Raw genomic sequence first — 24,608 nt, forward strand, 5'->3', positions numbered from 1 at the left:
CAGATCGCGCTCAACCTCAAGAAGTGTTTGTTTTGCATTCCTTTTGGAAACCTATTGGTGCATGTGGTTTGCAGACAAGGGCTGACGATAAACCCCGCGAAGATCGCGATGATTATGAACTTGGAAGAGCTGAGGAGTGTGAAACAGCTACGTGCTACTCTAGGATACATGGGATATTACAAAAATTTTATCAAGGGTTATGCCCAGATCATTGCACCAATGGAAAAATTGTTGAAGAAGGATGTCACGTTCTGCTGGAATGATCACTGTAAGAAAAGCTTGGATATATTGAAAGAAAAGATGGTTACCGCATTGATTCTAGTCTTCCTGAACTAGAAGAAAGAGTTTCATGTACATGTTGATGCGTCGTGTATAGCATTGGGGGCAGTACTAACACAGGATGGCGGAGAAGGCTTGGACCACCCTATCGCATTCGCAAGCCACAGATTATCCAAAGCGGAGAAGAATTATTCCACCACTAAGCGCGAGGGGCTAGCTATGGTATATGCACTCCAAAAGTATCGACACTACTTGCTAGGAGGCCACTTTAAGATGTATATAGATCACTCCACGCTAAAGTACCTGGTCAATAAGCCTGTGTTGGGGGGGCGAATTTGCAGATGGCTCTTATTGTTCCAAGAGTACGATTTTGAAGTTGTTGTGAAGCCTGGATGATTGAACGTGGGACCAGACCATCTATCGCGCATCGAAACAAGGGAGGAACCTACTAATTTGGAGGAAGGATTACCTAACGCACAAATCTTTGTTGTGTGTGTCACGGATGGACATTTCAATATATATAACACACTTCCTAACAACAGGATCTGCATCGGAAGGATACTCTGTCCAGCAAAACAAGGAATTAGTGGTGCGTGTGGCAGACTTCTTTGTCATTGCTGGGCATCTATACAAGATGGAGAATGATGAAATACTGGGAAGGTATGTACCTGAATTTGAACGAAGTAGCATCCTCACGGACGCTCATGGGGGCACCGCGGGAGGACATTATGTAAGTAGAGTAACCGCATAGAATATTCTACACATCAGGTTGTGATGGCCAACCCTTCATCGGGATTCAAAAGCATATTGCAAGGCATGTGATGTATGTCAAAGAACAGGCAGGCCATCGTGGAGGGATGAAATGCCTTCGAATCCACAAATGACATTGCAACCTTTCGAAAAGTGGGCAATAGATTTTGTAGGACCCATTCAGCCTCAAGGAAAGACAGGTGCGAGGTACATTATCATTGTGATAGAGTATTTGACTCGTTGGACAAAAGCACAGCCGGTGAAGGATTGCACGAGCGTGACTACCACGAAGTTCCTGACGTGATTTGGATGTCCAATGATCTTGATGAGCGATCGTGGTACACACTTCCTGAATGAGGAGATCAATGCACTAATGAAGGAATTTCAGGTGTATCACCAAAAGATCACACCTTATCACCCACAGGCTAACGGAACAGTGGAGGCGTTCAACAAAGTGCTTGAAAACACACTGACCAAGGTACGCAATGCTCAGCAAAGTGAATGGGACCTATGCATACATGCAATGTTATGGTATTATCGAACAACATGCAAGAAGTTGATGGGATAGACACCCTTTAGGCTGGTATACGGGGTTGAAGCGGTGATGCCTCTGGAATACATTGTGCTTAGTTTGCGCATAGCAGCGCTCACGGGTATGACAGATCGCGGAGCCCTAGAAGATAGGCTCGCACAGTTGGATGAGCTCGAAGAAGAGAGACTTTTGGCTAGATTTCACCAGCAGATCCAAAAGTAGCGTGAAAAAGCGTGGCATGATCGACATATTAAGCTACGCACCTTCAAGGTAAACGATCTAGTTTTGATGTATGATAGTAAGTTTGATAAATTCCCCGGAAAATTTAGGATGCACTGGTTAGGGCCGTATGTTATTAAGGAGATTATCGATGGAGGCGCGGTACAATTGATCAAGTTAAATGGAGAACCCTTCCTAGGAAAGGTGAATGGCAGTCGCTTGAAGCCATACACCAGCGATTCGACCATGTGACTATATGAAAGTAGCACAGTCTTAGCGCTCCAGGCAGCTAAAAGGAGGCACAGGAATATAAACTACATTGCTCAGGTGGGGGAGCTGCGCGATGTCAGGACTGCACGAAGCAGTGAAGTGTCATAGGGTCCGCGATAGCGTGAAGACAGTTGTGCTAGCGCACAGGTCCGCCAGAAAGTGATCGTTAAAGTCACTATTCATGATTTGATGGTCGGTTTGAGGCCAAATGGAGCGGGTGGTAGGCATTTAAGGCGAAATTTATGGGTTAGATTCTTGAAAATCTGCCGCCAATCTAGCATTAATGGGCTGAATGTGGGGGGAACGGTTGAATTTGAATTCAAAAATCCCTATAAATTACAAGTGGTTGTCCAGCGAAAAACACTTAGCATTTTAAAAATTTATTTGTTGTGTTATCAGTTGTGTATGGACCTTTCAAATTTTGAGGCTTTGAGAGCAAGTTTAGTGTTTGAGATATTGCCAAAGGAGACACAGGACCTCCTGACTAGAATGATGTCGACACCCGAGGAAGCTGCGTAGGAAATTGCAGTAGTAGAAGCCCCAGAGAGCATCAGAGTGATAGTTGAGGTCCCTAAATCACCCAGAACACTGAGACCTAAGAAGGATAAGAATGCTATGATCTCGGTGCGCGTCTCACCAAGAAACCCACAGAGGACCAAGCTCACCTTGCAGGAAAAGGGGAAGGCCATTAATCTGGAGGCCGACAAAGAAGAATCTAAAGAAATCCTGATGTATGAGGAGGATTTGGAAATGGAAGTCGAAACCTAGGGTGCAAACCCTATTACCACGTTACCGGAATATGTTCCTCCACGCAAGGGCAAAGCCAAGGTGCTAAAGGACATAGATGAGAGTAAGAGCTCCTTGCAAACTCTACTGCTCCTAGATGACATTTTTTTTTAGGGTCCGCACTTAGGGCGAGTTCCTGTACTGAAATTCGAAGATTGGGACCTCGTAGATCATGAGAAATTCCCACATCTAGCGACTGAGTAGCTAATGCGCCGACGGATTGACGTGACTACTGGAACAATTGAATTGGAGCTGCGGACCTGGCTCAAGGGTGTAGAGAAAGCCGGGTTGCTTAACCTACTCTGGGTGCCGCATTACCACCGCACCCCAGTGACCGTCTTCGTCATCAGGCAACTGCTCTTCTTGGTGCATGATGGGTGTTTGTGGCTAGAGGAGCCCATTCCCATCACAAACCACTTCATCCATTGGATTACACGGCTGCCTTACTCAGGGGAGGATCCAGCAAATATTTCATAAGGAAAAGGTGGCGAGTTGGCCCTCGTAGAAGCTGTGAAGAAGAAATTCAAGTTAGAGAAGAAGAAGCAAGGATATTCCTTCTCCAGTATTAACAACCCTGCATTCAAGATAGCAACACAAATACTAGCAGGGAAGGTGATGCGGAAGTTTCATATGGATGAGGTGCCCATGCTCGTGATTGCACTAGCGGCCCAATGTACTGAAGGAGTCCAGTTCACCTGCGTGAATTATCTTTGCGACGAGTTCCTTGCAAATTCTCGCGAGGCACAAGAGCAGGGAAAAACATTTCACTATGAATGGCTCCCACTGTCGATCGTACTGGTAGCATGGGAGCTACCAGAAGACAGCCAATTCCCTTTAGTTGCGTTGGACCTTCCTGAGGCAATGAAGTGTTCTTCACTGTGGGCGACCAAAGACGCGCAGCGCATAAAAGAAACCAAGATATTTGGGGTCTTAATGGAGATGAGTATCTGGATGGGGATCAATCGCAAGCCGTGATTGTCACCCACAATATACGCCAGTTTGCAGAGCTTTGCAAAGTTCAAAGGGGATTTCCACCATGTTTTCATCAGGGCACAGAAGGACCCTGTGAAGACATGGCATAACTCGCCATATCTGGCGACTAATGATGTGATCTTTGTTGTCCTTGAGTCTTGGTCGTCGGAGTGGCGCGCTCCAGTAGGCTCTGCGGTGGAAATGGACAAGTCCATCGCGTAGTGTAAGGAGGAGGAAACAAATCTCCGAATGGCGTAGCATGCTGAGAAGCGCAGAAAGGAGGAAGTGGAGGCTAAGGCCCAGGCAGCGCACGACGCCATGAAATTGGCGGAATAACAGAAGACAGGAGAAGAAGCGCGCAAAGGACATAAGCCACCTTTGACCAGGGCTAGGGTAGAAACAGAGGAGCCGAAAGAAAAAGGCGGCGCAAACCCGCAGACGAGTCCACCTTACTCAAGCGTCTGCACCCGCAAGAGAAGGTAGCATCACGAAAGAAAACCAAGGCTTCAAAGACATCCTTGGACCCAACCACCCTCATTGAGGGGGATTTACACAATATCGGAGAAACGATGAGGGATGTCACTATGGGGGCCCTCCAATAGTTCGAAGCACAACAACAGTTGGTATTACTCTCTGAACAGAACTGCAGGAGTTGCAGGTTCACACTCCACAGGCTGGCACAATGTCCACTAGCCTCGCAATCGGCACTTCAGCTACCGAGGAGATGTTGCGCATAAGGGTGACCAACATGATAGTGCTACTAGATGGGGCACTTACTACAAAGAATGAGGCCGACAGGCCCATGGTTAGCAGTCTGAAAGGGGTAGGATTGAATATGGCCACGCTCATACGAGAGACGCTCTACCTCTTGCAGGATGGAATCACTGCAGAACTTCAAGCTTGGGAGAGTCGCACTCTACAGGTGATGAGCGTAGCGCATCAACATCAAGCAGTTGGGCCTGTAGCGCAACGAGGTAGTGGAGCAAAAAAAGAAAATAATGTAGGTAGTGGGGGAAGCCTGCCGAATGGTCCCAGAGTTGGACATTCAAGCAGAAGAACTGGTAGAGGCGCGCGTCCGCAAGTTAGTTACAGGGGTGTGCGACACTCAAGCAGAGATGGTTAGGGTTCAACTAGAGTTGAACCTCTAGATCGCAAAATTGCAGTTGAGGGCTCAGCCTTCAACTCCGTCAAAAGTCAGGGAACAACGTACCACCACTGTTACAACAACAATCGCAGTGGTCAAGAGTGCAATAGCAGACTGCATGCAGCTTTTTGAACAGTCATTTGAGGTCCTAACCACCCTGCAGGAGGACCCGAATGCAGAGCGTCTAGAGACAGAGGCGCGTGAGCTACAACAAAAGTATGACGAGGTCAAAGGGATTGCGCAGACAGTTTCCCTAACACAGAGGCTCGCACGAATGCAGGAGGCAAAGGCACTCAAGAAATAGGTGGATGCCTCTCAGCACAAAGAAGTGGTCTTAAAAGCACGCCTACAGCCATGGATAGACGAGGCTTATATGATCAGAGCCTCCATTGAAGGAAAGCTCACACAGCTACAGGCAACTTATTAGAAAATTCAGGACAGCAGTTCAACGGAAGTCACCGAATAGCAAGTGGAAGAAGTCCAGTAGGCGGCCTCTCAATGCGCTGCCGAAGTTGCGGTGATCCAAACGGAGCTGGGAGGTCTTCGCGCTAAGATATTTGCACCTGCAGAGTGACTCGAGGGCGAGTCACGATGTTTGTGTTGGGGGCCTATTGGGTGCAGGATCCCCTAAGGGCAGTTTTGGGGCTAAAAGCCCATATTTTGCTCCAATTTTGTAATCCAAATGTAAAGACTCCGCATTTCATGGTCGCGGAGTGCGTAGATGTTAAAGAGTCATAGGGTTTTCCGCCCTTATTTTGGAAATGTAATGTCGATTGTAAAATATCTACCCATGGTCTGTGGACCATGGGATTGTATAAATAAAGCTAAGCTCTAAGTAGTTAGAAAAATTAAAAACGCATTGACATGTATGAGAGATAGCTCTGAAGTAAAAGTATAAGTTGGGTTGTAGCATAGGTAGAGGCTCTACAGCTGAGTGTGCAGAGGCCTAGAACTCCGCAACTGAGTGCGCGGACCCCTGTAGCTGCGTGCGTAGGGTGAGTCGAGTCTGTAATTGTTTGGAATTATTAATAAAGAGGAGGATTCTATGATTTTTTCGTCTTTATTTCCTATTTATACATCTGTTATATTGGGTATGAATTTCGCTTATAATGATTATATGATGCGCGAATGTATGTAAATGTGTTGGTTAAGAAAACACAACTAAGGACATCTGTTTACGCAAATCTAACTAAGATTGGTTAATAAGATAAGTAAGACACTTAGCCTAGTTCGGGAGATATCGCAATTTGTTGCCCTAGCGGTGCGAAAGCATATTAGCCCCAGGTTAGGGCTGCGCAAAAGCCGATTGTATCCTTTTGCAAAGGTACTGAAAGGTGGAACAGAGGGCTAAGAAACCTGCACGTAGGCAGGTATAGCTGGAGTAAACCGACATCACAACTATCTCAAGGGTGCGGAAACTTGGTTCCAGCATCCCCCCATACTGCTTCGAGTGAGACTTCAGTCCGCGCTCCACGTGTTGATGCCGAAAGGGCCAATAGTGTAGGGATTTGTTTGGCTAACTAACGTTGAACTTGGGTTAGGTCCCCACAAGCCAACAATAGGATTGTCTGTATCATTATAGAGGTCAAAGAAGTCCCCAAGGCCCATCTTCCCATTGTGTATTGGATCATACAAGTTGAAGAAATTGAAGGAAATAGAGGAAGAAATTGTAGAACTGGAGTGCCTTAGGTTTGGTGAGATGGGATATCACTAGTATCATCCTAGAGGCATCATTTTACAACATTGTGCCAAGCTAAGCTATACATGGCAATATGCCTCAGTTTTTTGGAAAGACGAGGAGAAAAAATATCATTACAATGCCTCAAGAGCAGTTGGAACAAACGATGAAGCGGGTCCTTCAAACCAAGCAAATGTTCTAGATGAGCCAGAGGGAAGAAACTAGGAGGAGATAGACATCCAAGACAATCCTAAAATGAAAATTAAATAGGAGTAGGAGGTTGCACAAGAAAGAAGTAAAAATTTTAAAGCTGATAAAGATACTAAAGGTGTAGTTGAAGAGGAAAAGAAGAGGAAGGAGCATGAAGAAGCTAAAAGGAAGAGACAAGAAGAAGAGGAAAGACGGAAGGAAGAACAAAAAAGGTTCAAGCAAGAGGCCATGAGGAAAAGAAAAGAAGAACTAAGAAAAAATAAAGAAGAGGAATCTTTGAAAAAACATGAGGAAGCTTTGAAGAAGCAGAACGAGGAAGAAGAATAATTGGTGAATAAATTGGAAGAAGAACTAATTACCCAAGAGATAGATGATGAGAAAGCAGAGGAGAGTTAATCGAAGGAAGTTGAGCAAATTGTAGCCTCTCTAAACATTCAGCTTCCAACTCCTCTAACAGGTGGGCATCTTCCTCTCAGTGAAATGGGTATCCCGCCTCCAAGAGAAGACAAAATCTTAGATATCTCCAATTTCACATTTGATCAACTCAAGCACAAAATCATTCAAGAAAGGAGAAGTACTTTCTGAGCGAGCTAGATTGACCAATCTCCTATCAATACAGAAATATAAATTGTTTCAAACACAAAGACCAATCCAAAAGCAATTACTTCGATAGGTGCAACCTTTGCAGTAGCCATTGAAAAGAACATTGATTATCTCACTCTTAAGGATGAACAGTTGAAGAAAGAATTGGTTGATGCAAAGAAACAAAACAAGCAACTCTTGATGGAGATTCAGAGAGTGTCTTCCGCAAGTTCCAGTAGAGAAGGTATGCAGTCTGCAGTACTTGAGGAACTTAAGCAGTTGGAAGACATTATGAAGCAGGTATATGATAAAATGATCATAGTGCATAAAGTAGTGGCCCCTTTGCATGAAATCCAAAAGGATGTGCAGGAAAATATGAGAATGGTAAAGCTAGCCCACATGGCTATAGGGCTTATTCAAGAATGGGGCGCCAAATACCTGAATGCACCTAGAGAGTTGCCTAAAAAGGGCAAAATGAAGGCTGAACTAGAAAGAGTTGAAGTGAAGATCCTCATGCAAACTTGTGATCAACTAAATAACAACATAACTAGCATTATATCTGCCTCTATGAAATTTCATGTTGAATTAGAAGCTTTAGTTCGAATGCAGATGATACCTTTAGCGGTATGCCAGGAGAGGTAAAACATAGAGATGTCATCAAGCAAGAGTTGAAGGAGGTATTGGATATCATAAGACATGCGGCTACTCAAGAGGACTTGGAAGCAACCAATGAAATTGTTTTTCAATATGTTGTTGAACCAATCAAGTTGGACATGACACTAACCATGCTCTGGAACAATATACAATTGCACTCGAAAACAATATTGTTAGGTGCATTGGAGTGCAAAATGAGTATGAATGAGAGCTATCACAAAAGGTCAAGACATAGCATTAGAATGCAATGCTTGGTACAATGTCCAAATTATAAATTACTCAAATTTGTACATAAATATGTTTTATTGCATTTTTATCATTTTGGTCACAATTTTGTAAAAAGGACAAATTTTGTAATTAGAAAAATGGGAAGAAAATGAAAAGACATGTAGAAGTTGAAAAGTCACAAAGAAGTCCAAAGGTCACATGGAATCCAAAGAGTCATGAGGAGAGTCCAAGAGTCATAAGGGAGGTGAAAAGTCATCTCACTCCTTATATATAGACCCTCATAGCTCAAGCAAATGGAATTGGCTTCTCTTGTTAGCATAGGAGAGAGAAATTATTCTCTTGAGAAGCAAGTTGTGGCTTCCATGTTCCACTATTGGAACAAGTGAAATGTCTTTGTAATTGTGCATCTTGGTACTTCTACATAATCATAAGAAGCTCTTTGAGCCAGACATCTATTTCACACATGTATCAAAACTTTTTGTAAGACTTCTTTTGTAATGGTTATAAAAAAGAATTTAAAATTTTAAAATTAAGGTGGTGAGTCAAAATGTGATTGTTAAATAAATGTTAATAATATACAAATTGTTTTTGGTTTTGATTTATTATCTAATTATATTTTATTTAAGCAATTATATTTTTTGAGATAAAAATAATCAGATAACTCTTATTAAAATATTACACAAATAACCATATCTATTCTCAATCGATTAACAGTTAATTATAATATTTTGTTATCCATAACCTAACATAATTAAATATAAAACCTAACCTAATAAATATAAATATAAAATATTTCAAACTGTAATAAATTTTTTATCCATAACATAATTAAATATATAAACTAACATAATTATAAAGTATTTTGAACTTAAAATATACTCAAAAACACTAATTAAATAAATATAACATATTTCAAACTTGTGAAACATTATCGCCAAATAATTAAATATAACATATTCCAATGAAACATTATAGTCAAAAATAATTAAATATAACATATTCCAAATTTGTAAAATATTATAGCCAAAAATATTAACATTAAATGAGCCGGGCTAAATAATTAAATATAACAGCCAGAAATATAAACATTAAACAAGCGAGTACTGTATATGTCCAGTGAGACAGGCCAGTTATCCACATGGTATTGAAATAACCGATGAAAATTTTACCACATATACACTGTATGGTATTGAAATAACAGATGAAAATTTAGTAAAAAGAAATACTGTAAATAAATTTAAAAATACAAGCAAAAAGCAATAATATTGTTGAAGAGATGCCTTTTCATTTTCTAACAACTTGCAATGCAAATTGATAATGAGACATTCAAACACGATTATAGCTGCAGCTCGGATTTTGTTTTTGTTTGTTCCCAAAATCGAGAAACCAAACACACCACACCAGAACAATAATTTCGGCACTCATTTTCCTAAAAAAGCAGGATGTAAAAAATGTTTTATACTGCTGACTTGACAAGTACAGAAGAAAATCTGTGACAGAAATCAGGATACACTCCTCCCCATGGGAGGCAAAAGAAAAATATGAACATCCCTCCCACCTCCACTAAAAAACAAAAAAAGAAAAAACTCCATATCACTATGTAACATGTCAAGAAAACTCTCACTAATAAAATAACTCATCTTTCTACACATTCTGTTGCAGCTGCTGCCACTCTGACTACAAAGTTGGTTTCTGAGAGCTATTTCATGGCAAAAACGAGCTCCTCATCATCACCCTGGACTTCTCAACAGAATCAGTAGCAATATTCTTTATTACAAAGGCCTCTTACAAGAGAAGAAGCTCTAAACATGGGGGTTGCTGCGGAAGGATCCCAGGGCCTTGATGGCCCCTGCTCTCAGAATGTACTGATGATAAGCTGCTGCTCCTGCTGCTCCAAGGAATGGGCCTACCCAGAAAATCCACTGCATGCCCCCACACAAAAAAAAATCTCAAAACATATTCACAATGTGTATACCCAAAAAAGGAAATCGGAAATAGATGGTGTGTTGTGGATAGATGAATGAATAACTTGCCTGGTCATCCCAGGACTTTTGGTGACCATAGATGACAGCTGCCCCGAAGCTCCTGGCAGGGTTGATGCCTGTGCCAGTAATGGGGATGGTCGCCAAATGCACCATGAATACTGCAAACCCAATAGGCAATGGAGCCAATACCTGCATTAACAAATACCATCACTCTTATATAAGATAAACTAACCATTCTAGAACGGCCAATCGAGTGCAAGAAGCCACATGGGTCTGAAGAAATACGAATAGCAGTCTATGTACGCAAAACATAAAAAAAGATAAAGGGCTTTTATGGAGATCTAACAGTACAGATAAAAGGAGATTAAGGCCTTTTATGGATATCTAACAGTATAGGTATTTAAACCACAGAGAGAGAGAAGGTTGAATAATCAAGTATAGCAGCTTCCACACGTCTCACAGAGGGAGAGGCTGAGAAACCAAAACATGTAAGCAATTAACCATTGTCACACAGAGGGAAATTAACCATTAACCATTATGTCACACAGGGAAATTATTCATTAACCATTATGTCAGTAAGAGCCATTACACATACTATGATGCACAAAAGAAGATGAAGACCTTCTGTGGATATCCACTGGTGCTTATTCTCAAGCATATATACCAAAATAGGAAAAAGGTTGAGCAAACAAACATATGGTGCTTATTCACAAGCATATATCCCAAAATAGGAAAAAAGTTGAGCGAGCAAACATATGGTGCGTATTCACAAGTATCTATCCCAAAATAGGAAAGGCCTTGTGCAAACAAACATGGTAGCAGACACACATCAGAACAGGGAGAGACAAGTGGAGTAAACAAATATAGCAGCCTGTACGCATGTCAACCAGAGGGGGATAAGTGCCAAGTAAACAAAACTTGCAGCAAATCAACTTTTATGTTGGCAGGAGGCCATCACATATACTGCTCATAGTATTATTGGGGCCTTTACACTGGCAACTCACAGTCAATAGGAGTTGGGAGAATAAAGATTAAAACACATTGGATAATGGAGCATCCAATCAACCACTATTTCCATAGGGTCACTATCTCTATAAACACCTTAGTGGCACAAGGATAATGCTATATTGTAATTTGTATACTATAGCCAACTGGATTTCACAAACCATATTCATAAACATATATGCCACAGAGGGAAAACTTTCAACACAACAAACAAGCACAGTAGCCTACACATGTAAGAAAGAGGGAGAGACCAGCCAAGTAAATAAGTGTAACAATCTACATGTCAAAAAAACGAGAGGAAGGCCAAGTAAATTAAACCGGTAGCAAATTAACCATTATATTAGTAGGACAACCAATACATATATTAACCTTGCAGGCTTGCACTAACATCTTACAGTCAATATGATATGGATTATGTCAAATTTAATCAACCATTATGTCAATAGGGTCTCCACCTGATTGTTATACTACAGCCAACTAGATCTCACAAACCATATTCATTAGCACATGAAAACCATAAGAAAGAAGCTTTTGAAACTGTAAAAGCTATTCCATTAAAGGAAATTTTGAAATTGCAGAAAGTCTTCCAGGAAACTGCATTCTCAGAGAAAGGAAAATAACAGAACAAAAATGCATGTTCATTCTGCAGCCATTATTAACATATGTTAGTAGAGAAATATAACACGATGAAAACCTGGAAATACATAAACAGACATGGAGCAGCCTGCAGATACTGGGACATAACAGACTTATTAGGTAAAGAAACAATAGAGCTGCAAGGGTCATCGTTGAAAACACAGACAACTTATGGAAAGACTCAGTAAACATATCGAAAGATTCAGTAGAGCTCTGAATACATTTGAAAGACCAGTGGGCAGAGAAAAGAGGTGTGGAGATTTATAGGGTAGAGAGCTTTCCATGATATTACAAGATATTTTTTTGTAGATCTAAAAAAAAATGGTAAACACATGGGAGTCTCACTATTACACTCATAGTTTACATAATAATTCATAATATAGTAATTATTTACTTCATAATATAGTAATTCTTTAGCATAATACCTCATGAGATCACCAAACCTGCCCCATGAGATGTATACTTACAGGGATATGGGAGTCCCGAGCATTGCGCTTAGGATCAGTGGCAGAGAAAACAGTGTAAACCAAGACGAAAGTGCCAATGATCTCAGCAGACAGCCCCACGCCTTTAGTGTAGCCGTGAGCCACAGAGTTGGCTCCGCCTCCATATTCGTCGTAGTAGGATTTCTGGAACGCCTTCACCAGCCCACATCCGCATATGGCTCCCAAACACTGGGCCACCATGTAGAGAACTGCCCTAGGCAAGGACACCTTCCTTGCCAAAAACAGCCCAAAAGTCACGGCAGGGTTGATATGGCCACCTGCAAAACACACACACACTTAAGATCTCTCATTCCAGTTTCATGCACAACCACAAAAAGCCTTATAAGTTAAGCCAAGAAAACACTTTGATTTCTGACCTGAAATACCAGCAGTGCAGTAGACCAGCACAAAGATCATTCCCCCAAAAGCCCAGGCAATGCCCAGGAGCCCAACACTGCCACAGGCAGCCTGGTTTCTCTTGTGACCAATGACAGTGGCCACTGTTATATACAGAAACAGCAAAGTGGCAATGAACTCTGCTATGACTGCACGGTAGAAGGCCCATAACTTAAACTCTCCAACATCAAAGAGAGCTGCTGGAGGGGGATCTGTGTAGTCCTTGGCCACATATCCCTGCTGCTCAACTTCTTTGCCACCTTCCTTAGCCATAGCTTTTTCTTGAACAAAACTGAAAAGTTCTCAGAGACAGACAAGCAATAGCACCAGAAGAAAGGAATGGAAAAAAACTGGAGTGGTCAGTAATGTGGAAGAATGGGTATCATGTGAAGTATTTATTGCGTGAGGACCCATCCACTGTGTACTCTGGCCTGACCGTCCCTGTCACATCTGCCTGGCATATCTCATGCACCAACGGCCAGTTCCGACGAATTACTATACAACACAAGTTAATTTTACCCTCCCACAACTTGCTTTTTCTGCACGTTGGAAACAGTAACTACCATGGATGAATCCTAATTCCTGATTAGCACACTTTTATGTTCTAACAAAGGAATCCATCAGTCAAAGCCACAGTAAGCTAAAATTTGTGGGGATGGATTCTCTTTCCAGCACCATACATTTTTTATACATAATTAGGGTTCCATCGTCATTAAAGTTGCTGATACAGTGAAACAATGGTTTCAGAATCTGGTAAAGGTAAAAAGTTAAGCTAAACCTCACTCTCTTGTTAGGTTGTTTGTTTTGGGATAGAACCATCAACCAAAAAATTGCAGTGTCCTCCATTTAGAAGTGTTTTTATATTATTTTGAGTTTTTCAAATTGAATAGCATTGTGAAAAATTTTTATGCAATCTGAACATTTCAGATTTTCATATGAAAGTATTTTCATCACTTTCCATAGGTTTTATGTAAAATATTATGTGTCATGTAAAATATTACTAAGTTTTTGGTTCAGTTTTCAAATTAATCTGTCTTGTTATACCAGTGAGTAGTATTTATAGTGATACTTGTATGAGATTTTCCAAATTACTATTCTATTAATTATTAAGAAAAATAAATATTTATTTATTTTATTAACAAAATTAAGAATTTTTCATCTAAATTACTGATTCCACTAATCACTAAAAAATATTCATTGATTTTAATAATAAAATTAAGGATTCTCTACCCAAATCACTGATTTTACTCATCACCAAAAAGATATCCACGCATTTTATTAATAAAATTAAGGATTCTATGTCAAAGAATCTTAAGTCTAATGGTTTGGTGAATAATTTGTTTCCCTATGCTTCAAGTTTCCAAAGACATGTTGTAACTGCCCGTTTGTGACATTTATGAAACAATTGTACTAGATGCAATAGCTGCAACTGAAAAGTTATAGTGATACTTGTAGAATCAACTCTGTCTCACACAACTACAAAGACTATCCAAAATGTAATAGCTGCAACTGAAAAAAGTTATAGTGATACTTGTAGAATCAACTCTGTCTCACACAACTACAAAACTATCCAAATTACAGATTTCATTAATCACCAAAAAAATATTGAATCATTTTATTAATAAAATTAAGGATTCTCTATCCAAATCACTGATTCCACTAATCACCAAAAACAATTCACTCAATTTATTAATAAAAATAAGGGTTCTCTACTCAAATCACTGATTCTACTAATGACCCAAAAAATATCCACTCATTTTATTCCCTGTAGTGTAGGAAGATACAGGGAATAAGAAAGCAAGTCCCATCACCAACTCCGGGTTCTAGAGTTTTGGTGTTTGGAATTGATTTGCAAGTAGTCCCACACCTGTTCTACCCAAATTATTGATTCCACTAATCACCCAAAAAATATCCACTCATTTTATTAATAAATTAAGGATTCTATGTCAGAGAATCTTCACTAAATGGTTTGGGGAACAATTTATTTCCCTCACTGCATTAAGTCTCCGAAGACATGTTGTAACTTGCTGGTTTATAACATTTATGAAATAATTGTACCTGATGTAATAATTGTAACTGATTTTTGAAAGTTTCTAATTTTCCAAGCATCTTCGTTCCAATTTAAAAAAAAAATTGTGTAGAAAGCAATTTAACTATATATATATATGGAATACACCTAAGTAAAGTAGTTTGTTAGACAATATGTGCAATGTAGTTAAATTCTGACCAAGTTGGGGTTTTTTTTTTATAAAGCTTCAGATTTTCACTGTCCAACCAAACCTTCAGAAATTGTCAAAGTTTTGCCCAATTCAAATACTCATTTCTTGCGTATGATTCAGTGGGAAAAAGTTCATTAAACAGTATATGCAATGCTAGATTATCTGTATGATGCTTAATTGTCATAATTATATTCACTTTTTTGGGACCTAATGACTGGATTGTTCTGGAGAAGTCCTGCATCGGATTCTGGGGTTGGACCCTGGTGGGTCTGAGACTTTTCCACTTTCCAACCACGCTTGAGGATCATGGAGCTACCCCACGTGATGCTAAGCGAAATGCTTTCTGATTCACCCTAACGGCCGTTCCCTGGATAAAAGCAAAACAACGGCCCGTTGTACCCTACTGTTACTGGGACACGGAACCTTAATGCGATTTTTTCGTACCTGGGCAGTGGACGAAAAGGCTAATTTTATGGTTTATACCAGGTATGTGCCCTTAGTTTTAAGGGTATGTCCTTGTTTCCCAAAACGGGATACCAAACCCACCGGCGTCTCGAGTTTCTCGTCGACGGTAGTTGAGTGTGTCCCTTCCGGGCTCTGTGCCGTGGGCCGTGATTCTCTCGACCGACCATTCCAAGTGTGAGGCGAGTCTAGCATCCACGTGTCGGTCGGCTTTGCGTGTAGGCACCGGCCAGCTTGCACTGCCGGCGGGCGAACGGCAACGGCTAGCTTTTATTGCTCGTGTTTATCACTCCAGCTCGTATTCGCTGCGTGTGGGCCGTAGTACTTGCACGTGGGACCCGCATTCATTTAGGTGATTGGAAGCCTGACCCCCCACCACAACCTTTGGGGAACGAAAAGGGTCACCACAACCTTTGGGGAACGAAAAATAACGACGTAGTCTTTAACGCGACTTTTTGAAAGCCTTTCTGGCGATTTTTTCCGGTGAAAATCCGGCAGTAATTTATTGAAATCGAAGTTTGATAACTAGTTTCTGCACAATGAAAGCGTCCCAGGGGTTTTTCAGGGTGCTGAATCCGAATATGCAGTTAAAAAACCATTTTAACTGCAACAAATCATGATTTCATCTCAATTTCTTCCGCCGGATTCCGTCACCGGAATCTCAAAAAGTCGCATTATAGACAACTCCAAAAATAACTATGTATATATGTGTTTATTTTAACATCACAGAATTAGGATAAAAATAGGATTATAGTATTATTTTAATTATGGGTTTAGAGTATGTTTTAAAATTGTTTTTATTTTTGACTAAATTTTTTTTATTTTGGGACTTAAGAATAGGGTAACAGCCCAAATCCACAGGTCCAAGGTATATGGCACGAGTGAAAGCTTATCTCTTACAGATCACCAGCTAGTTATTCCAAGTGGTTTGGTTTTCCTTGAATAAGGGTGATGAGTAACCACTTAGCAGCGAGAGATGGTTGTCCTCACTACTAGTTGAGTATTTTAATTGCTTTGCTTGGTTCGTCTTCCTCACATGTAACCAAACAAGGTAATGGCTCAAGACCTAGAGGCATCTGGCAGGAGTGATGGTTGTCCTCACTACTAGTTTGACCACTGAGTATTTTAATTGCTTTGCTTGGTTCGTCTTTCTCACATGTAAGGAAACAGGTTAATGGCTCAAGACCTAGAGGCATGTGGGAGGAGTGAAACCTTGCCCCCTTCTTGACGAGTTATTCGACCTAGAGGCATGTGGGAAGAGTGAAACCCTGCCCCCTTCTTACGGGTTATTCCAGGTGGCGTAGTTCTCCTTGAATAATGGTGATGAATCAGCGTGCATTGGCGGATAGCAGCTGGAAATGGCTATCCTCACCGTTGGTTTGACAACTAAACTATAATAGGTTTTCCCACCGTATTAAAGCGTTATTTTTCTTTTTCAAATAATTTTTTTTTAAATTTAGTAGTATTATTACTTTTTCACTATTAAATTCAGTGTAGGTATCTAACAATATTAATAATAAGTATAAAAATGATGATTTTTTTTAATTTTTGAATAAAATTTTATTATTTACTTATTATTTCATAACAAAGCGATCACCAATTAAACAACACCTTTAACAACATCTTTAAACTTAATGCTATTTATTTTTAATAACACTGTATTTAATTTTTAAAAAATAAATTGATTTCATTCTATTTTCTTTCGAGCTTTAGTTTTTAAAATTATAATATAAAATCATTTTTCTAACTCAATTTCCAGACGTTTTGTGACTACAAGCTACAATAATGGACTACTTACCAATTTTGATGTCACTATTATTAAGTACGGTCAAAAGTTTTAATTCTCTATCTTTGAGAGTAAGTTACTTAAAATCTATGGGAAAATTTGAACTTGTTATAAATTTTATAATTTTTAAATCTGATATCGAAATATTCCACAAAATATTAGTCACCTAGTGACACAATGCACCCCAACCTTTATATCTCCTCATAATTAGATTCAAGGCATGCTTTTAAAAAAGAGGAAAATCCAGTAAGGCAAAAGCTTCATCATCCATAAGTCATGATAATAGTGTATTGTGCAACCTACCGATTACTTAATATACCTCAAAATGCACTACCACTTAGTGAGTTATACCTAAAACACTGCAAAACCCATATACCACTCTAACTATATTGATTACCAATAGAGACACAAAATACTGCAAAACCCATATACCACTCTAACTATATTGATTACCAATAGAGACCAATAGAGACCCAAGACACTGCAAAACCCATATACCACTTTAACTATTAACAATAGAGATATGAGGTATAAAATATATATATAAATATATATATATATATATATATATATATATATATAAATTAAAATAAAAATATTAGTTATATTTAAATAATTAAAAATATATATAGCAAAATAATAATTTTTTTTCAAAAGATTTTAACTTTCTCAAATCTATTTATCTCTAAGGAATAGGAAAGGTTTGATTAGGTCATTGATTTCTTAAATTTCCCAAATCATAATTTACACCCTTCATTAGCACGTAAGTTCACATCTTTATTGAGATCATGGAGAACATAGTAAGACAGATCCAATGATGCATGCAAACAGTTGTGTAAAGAAGTGGATTAGAGAAGGATATCTGGAATAGTATTGGGCTCACAAGTTCATCCACACCTTGGGCCCATCTCCAAGGCACGGTACCTGCATGAAGAATTTCGACAGCAAACACGCAAATGGGAGACACTTTTCCATGTTATTGTAGAGAACCCTTCCATTGTTTTACTAATTCTTTTCATAATACTTTCTAATGTGTTATCCCTAGGAGAGGATCCCTTCACCAAAATTTGAGTAAGAAGGAAGGAGTGTCCCAAAATAGTGAGAGAAACTATCTGATTTTCTTTGGTTAATTGAATCTCTTGGTAGAGGGCATCAACTTCAACTTGGTTGTTTGTCATACATCCTAAACCCCATGAATGCTATGCCATTTTAACTTCCTTTGAACCATATAGCACCCCCTCCTGCGACCCCTATTTAAAATTAAATATATAAATATAGGGATATCATTATATTTGTGCCACATTTTAATGCAATATATATCCCAAAATCCAATCTCCATACATATGATAAGCATCAAAACGGTTACTTCATCATACATCTCACATTGCTAAAAAAAGATTACTAGATTATAACTTTATGTTAAATTATTAGTATTATTAATTATAAAAATAATTAATATATAAATTAAACATATATACTTTTAAAAAAACAATGTAACAATATTCTTAACTATGGAGATTCTTACAATTTTACATGGAAATTTTTAATCTCTAAATAAGCTTTGTTATAATATCATGCCAATACCATGACTTATCAATACCACATATCTAAAAGACCATAATTCATCTCATATGACACTTCATATAAATTTTCTTTTAATTAACCAATTTAATTATCTCAACTTTTGATTTATGAATATTACTAAAAATATTCTAAAATATTATACAGAGATTAAATAACTATTATCCATCACATAATTATTAATAATTAAATTAAAATTCTAAAATTTCTATTCCAAAATAAACATACTTATATATATAAAACTATATAATACAACATAATAAACAATCAACCAATCATACAACCAGCCTCACAATTTAGTACCACTTAGTAAATCATATCTCAAAATTCAATCCTTGTGTTAATATGTGTGCATATGATTACTATAAATAATTAAGTTGCATTAATATGTGTGGTTATTATTACTATATATGATAATACCAATATTTGAAATTAGATTTTCAATTCATTACTGTAATTTTACCTTAATAGTGTATGGATATGATTGGGTCTAGTGCTCTAGGCTAAGACTACAAGATAATTAAAGCTTTAGTGCCCAATCTAGCACGCTTGGTGTTCTTATGGAAGTACTGACAAGGGACCTCCCAAGGGACCTCCACATGGGCATTCAATGTTGTCATTTAGTTGCTTAAAATGATGATGCCCATGTAAGTTGATAGAGTGTAGTGGAACAAACATGTTAAAATAAGTTATAATATAGGAATGCTATAATAAATATACTATTTCTCACTTATAATAAATATACTATTTCTCACTTCTATGATGAATAGTGAGTGTGATGTCCACATACATCTCTTTTAGTAATGATAGGAATAAAACAATGGTTTATGTGGAGCCAAAGCCTTTGGCATCAAATAGGTAAGCCATGGAAAAGGTTATACACTTAGATTGATTAAAAACTCTAAAGGAAAAGGTTTATTGTTTATTATTATTATTCTAAGTGTGTAATTTTAATTTATTGTAAATTTTAATATTGTTAAAATAAAAGTAAGTTTTTTATAAATTTTCTAAGATATTTAGATAATTTTTAAAATATATGGATATGGAATTAAATTTAAAATATGTGTTTTAATATTAATTTTTATAATGTTTTAATTTATTAAAAGTATGATTTAAAAAAAAATTAATAAATCAAAATTGATTTTAGGGAGTGTGAACTATCATTATAGTTATTATTTCATATTAATTATTATTTATTTGGATTGAAATTCAAAACTTTGAAAACACTATAATTTTTTATTTTTTCTTAAGCTTGCTAATTAGGAGTTGTATCTACTCACAAGTTTTTAACTAATAACCTTCACACAAAAAGCCTCTTAACAAAACTACCTATCATACTAAAACTACCATAATGTTAAACACTCTCAATAAATGTAATGTAATATATTTGAGTAACCACTTAATTTCCCTTAATCTTTTTAACTGTTTGATAATAACACATTTTTATAATTATTATAAATTTATTTTAATTTCAAAAATATAATTAACTTTCTTATATTAAATATAAATTTAACCTATTTGTAATTACACAATTTATTAATTTTATTCATCATAGAACATTTTCAATCCAACCATAAAATATATTAGTTTCTTTTAAATTAATATAAAAAAATAAAATTTATTTTAAAAACTAAATTAGATTAATAAATAAATAAAATATTTGAACAAATTTTAATTTATTATAGGTAAATAACCAAATTTTAATAATATTATAATTATGTTGATAGAGTGTTGATTTTAAAATAAGTTTCTAAATTTTTTAATTTAATTATCAATAATTATTAAATGAATGATAAAGGTTTAACCTCCACTAAATATTTTTTTAGTCAAAAATAAATATCTCAAAAGTAATTATGTATTTTTTGTTTTTCAATTTAATTAAAAAATGTGTGATTAAACATGTATACTTTATTATGTTTTTTAAATGTATATATGTTTAAATTATATATTAATTATTTTTAATAATAATAATAATAAAGATTTAATTGATTTTAATAATTTTAATAATGTGAGATGTATTATATCTAGAGAAGTGTGGAGGAAGTTCCAATTGATCCAAAAGCAATTTATAACCTACAACATTAAGATTAAAAAAATTACTTCCTATCTTATCTTTTTGGAAGTTAGCCTCCCCCCATTAAAAGCATGGGCATGTTTGGGTATCTGATGTAAGAAGAAGCTTTACAATATGGAAGCCAAGAGGTTCCCTAAAATTGTTTCTAACTCTAGTCGAAACCCCCACCTCCGGCTCAAGCGCAGATGACATAAGGATGCCCATTCTTGGCTGACTCTTGGGGGATAAAGGGGGAGATCATCTTAGAGAGTAAGGATAACATTAAAAATATTATTACTTCCAAATTTAAGGATAAGATGTGGGATGTTAAGGAGCTATACATGAAAAGAAAGTTGAGGTATTATAAGGAAGTGATCTACCCCACTCTTGCTAACTAGAATTATATTTCTGTCTTGACTAGTGCTAAGAAGAAAATGAACATTGTGAAGATAAGAACTAATTCCCATGAGCTTCGAAGAGAAACTAAGTGTTGCTCTATTCCCAAAACACCTTGGGATAAAAGAATATGCCACCTTTGCGATATTAAGAGTGTATTGCCTGACTCTTACTCATTCGCTCTCATTTCCAAAACATCTGCCACACCACCAACTTTCTTGACTTGTTAAATCTGCATAACTATAGTGATATCATAACACTTCTTTCTCTTATTGTTAATCATAGAAATAAAATATTAAAAATCTCAATTAATCTCTTACTTTAATTCAGACAAACAATATTGATTCTAGTAAATGTATATCAACATCATTTACCATTATAAAATAAATATCTTAAAATTTCCAATAAATTAATATTTATTTATATTTATTAAAATTACAATCTTTAATGACTTTCAACTAAAATTCTATTTTCCTTTTGACAAACTCGAGTCTTTAATGACTTTGATCAAATATAATTTTTTAATGAATTTTTTCCTTGGACAAACTCGAGTCTTTAATGACTTTGATCAAATATAATTTTTTAAAGAATTTCTCTTTTAGTGATAGATATATCATGACATGTCACAGTCTTCCCTCAAATTCTATCTTTTTTTGAATAACTTAGTGAGGAAAATATAAGTCTTTCATGGCTTTGATAAAAATAGAAGTTCTTATATTTTTTATAAGATAATGTTTATTTTATATTTAATTATATATTTTTTTGGTTGGTTAAATGGTGTGTTTTCAATAGATGATAATATGTTTATTTTTTGGTTTAAGAAATTGTGATTTAGGGGTATCTAAGTCATCATACTAACTTTTAATATAATTAGACATTTGTTACAAAGTTTCTAACCAATACTTTTTATATCACAAAGTAACTTAATAATATACCCTATCACCATCTATTCTACTCCCTTTAAGCCATTTAAACATATAATTTTAATTTTACAGTTAAAATACATATTTATATTTTAGAATTAAATATATTATTTTTTAAATAAAAAAATATTTATAATGATAATTATTATTTTAAAATTGGAAAAAATGTAAATTACAATATTAAAATTTGCTATTCATATTTTTAAAATGTTAAATTTTTAAAAAATGTTAAATTTTTATGGATTTAATTTTTTACGGTTATTTTTACTCATAAAATAGTTATTAAAATTTTAATTTTAAATTATTAATATTATTATTTTTAATATTATTTATAATATTAAAATAAAATTAATACCATTAAATGCTATTATTCTAATTTTATTTTGTAATAATACTTGTTTACAATTCTTAATAAATTTGGAATTTTAAATATTAATTTTCCTTCTTTTATTTTAAGTTGTCATAAATATCAAATTGATAAAATGTTTAGACAATGTTCTTTTTAAAGGCTAAATATTTCTTTATACAAAATTTATTATCATATATATTTAAGAGATTACTTCATCATATTCAATTATTTTTAAATTTAAAATTTGTAAATCAGAAAATATCATTTAAAATTTTAAAATATGTAATTCAGTTAACTCCAACAAAATTTATACTCAAGTTAAATCTCAAATTAAATTTTTTAAAATTCATTTTAATTTTGTAATAGTACTTATTTACAATTTTATTTATATAAAATATGTTAAATATTAATTTTCTTTCTTTCTTATTTATTTATTTTAAGTTGTCATAAATATCAAATTAATAAAATGTTTAGAAAATGTATTTTTTAAGTTTAAATATTTTTTTATATAAAATTTATTAGTCCCTGCCTTATGAGGGATTAGAGCATTCGCCTTGTGGTTAAAGTGCATTTACTATGCATATTTGGCTCTTTTTTTTTTTGCACTTTTAATCAAGGTTTCATGAAAATGTTCAATATTTCTATTTTCCTATAAATTCAAAAATAATTTTGCATTTTTCTGGAAATCTTATTTCTAATTTTCGATTGGCTCAATGAGTTTTAATGGGACATAATTGTCATGGTGGGGAGTGTTTTATTTTCAGTATTTATTAGTCCCTCACAATTCATTTTAAAATTAAAAACAAGTGGCTAGCCCGTCCATTGGTGAGTGCTCTGAAACTGACATTGTTATGCCTAACCATGTTATTCGACACTACTCAAGAGCAAATCTCTGCACACTAGCTTTTCATGCATTACAATTCTCCGCACAAACTAGTTTCGAACAACTTTTGCATCCCCGCACAATACCATTCTCCAAACTCCCGAGTTTGTGCGAAGACATATTAGTAATTAAAAGCCTCCAAAACGTTATTAACTTGAAACATAAAGATTCCACACACTAGCTTCCCGTACATTATAATTAAAAATTATATATTCAAATTATAAAAAACATAATTGTAACTCAATCCATCTTTAAACTATATATTCAAGTTATTAAAAATTTAATTACACAACGAGTGAATGATTGTGGGAGAGTGAAGAGAAAACACATTTCTCCCCACTACTGCTACAAACTATTTCTTATCCTTTATTATGCCTTGATTTGAGAAATCATTAGTTTATGATGTTTTTTTTTTTTAATTTAGAAAACATGAATAAAACTATATATTCAAATTATTAAAACCTTAATTGCACAACATGAGCCCCACAATCAACTTCTTGGCAGTACTACTGCAAACCAAATCTTATCATTTATTGTGCCTATGCTTACGTGAGAAATCATTTCTTTATGATGTCTTTAATTTCGAAAACATAAATAAAACTACATCTTCAAACCATTAAAAACGTAATTTTGTGTTCTGTGCCTATGCTTACCTGAGAAATCATTTTTTTAATGATGTTTTTAATTTCGAAAACATAAATAAAACTACATCTTAGAATCATTAAAAACGTAATTCTAGTTTAATTTCGAAAACATAAATAAAACTATAATTTCAAATTATTAAAAACATAATTGTAACTCAATCCAACTTTAAACGATATATTCAAAATATTAAAAGCGTAATTGCACAATGAGTGAATGGTTGCGCATGAGTGCAAAGAAAACACATTTCTTTACACAATCAACTTCTTCGCACTACTACTGCAAACAATATCAATATCTTATCCTTTATTATGCCTATGCGTCATCTTTACACAATCAACTTCTTCGCACTACTACTGCAAACAATATCTTATCCTTTATTATGCCTATGCTAGACGCAAAAAATCAATCCCTTATGACGTTTTTAATTTCAAAAACATAAATAAAACTATATATTCAAATTATTAAAAAATTAATTATTTTTTAATTTCAAAAACATAAAT

General features: G+C 35.8%; 1 protein-coding gene across 1 annotated transcript; it reads right to left on the reverse strand.

Moving 5' to 3' along the window:
* Window positions 1-9,747: 9,747 nt before the first annotated feature.
* LOC149164279 (putative aquaporin PIP2-8) lies at window positions 9,748-13,185 on the reverse strand. Its single transcript, XM_089432015.1, has 4 exons — window positions 12,793-13,185; window positions 12,398-12,693; window positions 10,338-10,478; window positions 9,748-10,226 (listed from the first exon to the last, which is right to left on the reverse strand). Exons 1-4 carry the CDS (start codon window positions 13,082-13,084, stop codon window positions 10,107-10,109), a joined length of 849 nt encoding a protein of 282 aa, XP_089288141.1. The 5' UTR covers window positions 13,085-13,185; the 3' UTR covers window positions 9,748-10,106.
* Between the last annotated feature and the right edge of the window lie 11,423 nt (window positions 13,186-24,608).

Source organism: Pinus tabuliformis, chromosome 5_1, assembly GCF_031772625.1.
Source record: "Pinus tabuliformis cultivar Carrire ecotype Pingquan chromosome 5_1, CPIR1, whole genome shotgun sequence".
In the NCBI taxonomy this organism is placed as follows: domain Eukaryota; kingdom Viridiplantae; phylum Streptophyta; class Pinopsida; order Pinales; family Pinaceae; genus Pinus; species Pinus tabuliformis.

What these genes read in the sequence shown, in the direction of transcription:
- LOC149164279 (XM_089432015.1), bottom strand. Translation starts at nt 13,084, where the DNA reads ATGGCTAAGGAAGGTGGCAAAGAAGTTGAGCAGCAGGGATATGTGGCC. An exon ending in CTCGGGACTCCCATATCCCT is followed by an intron (nt 10,479 to 12,397) that starts GTAAGTATACAT and finishes TTGTTAATGCAG; the next exon opens with GTATTGGCTCCATTGCCTAT. An exon ending in AAAAGTCCTGGGATGACCAG is followed by an intron (nt 10,227 to 10,337) that starts GCAAGTTATTCA and finishes GGGGGCATGCAG; the next exon opens with TGGATTTTCTGGGTAGGCCC.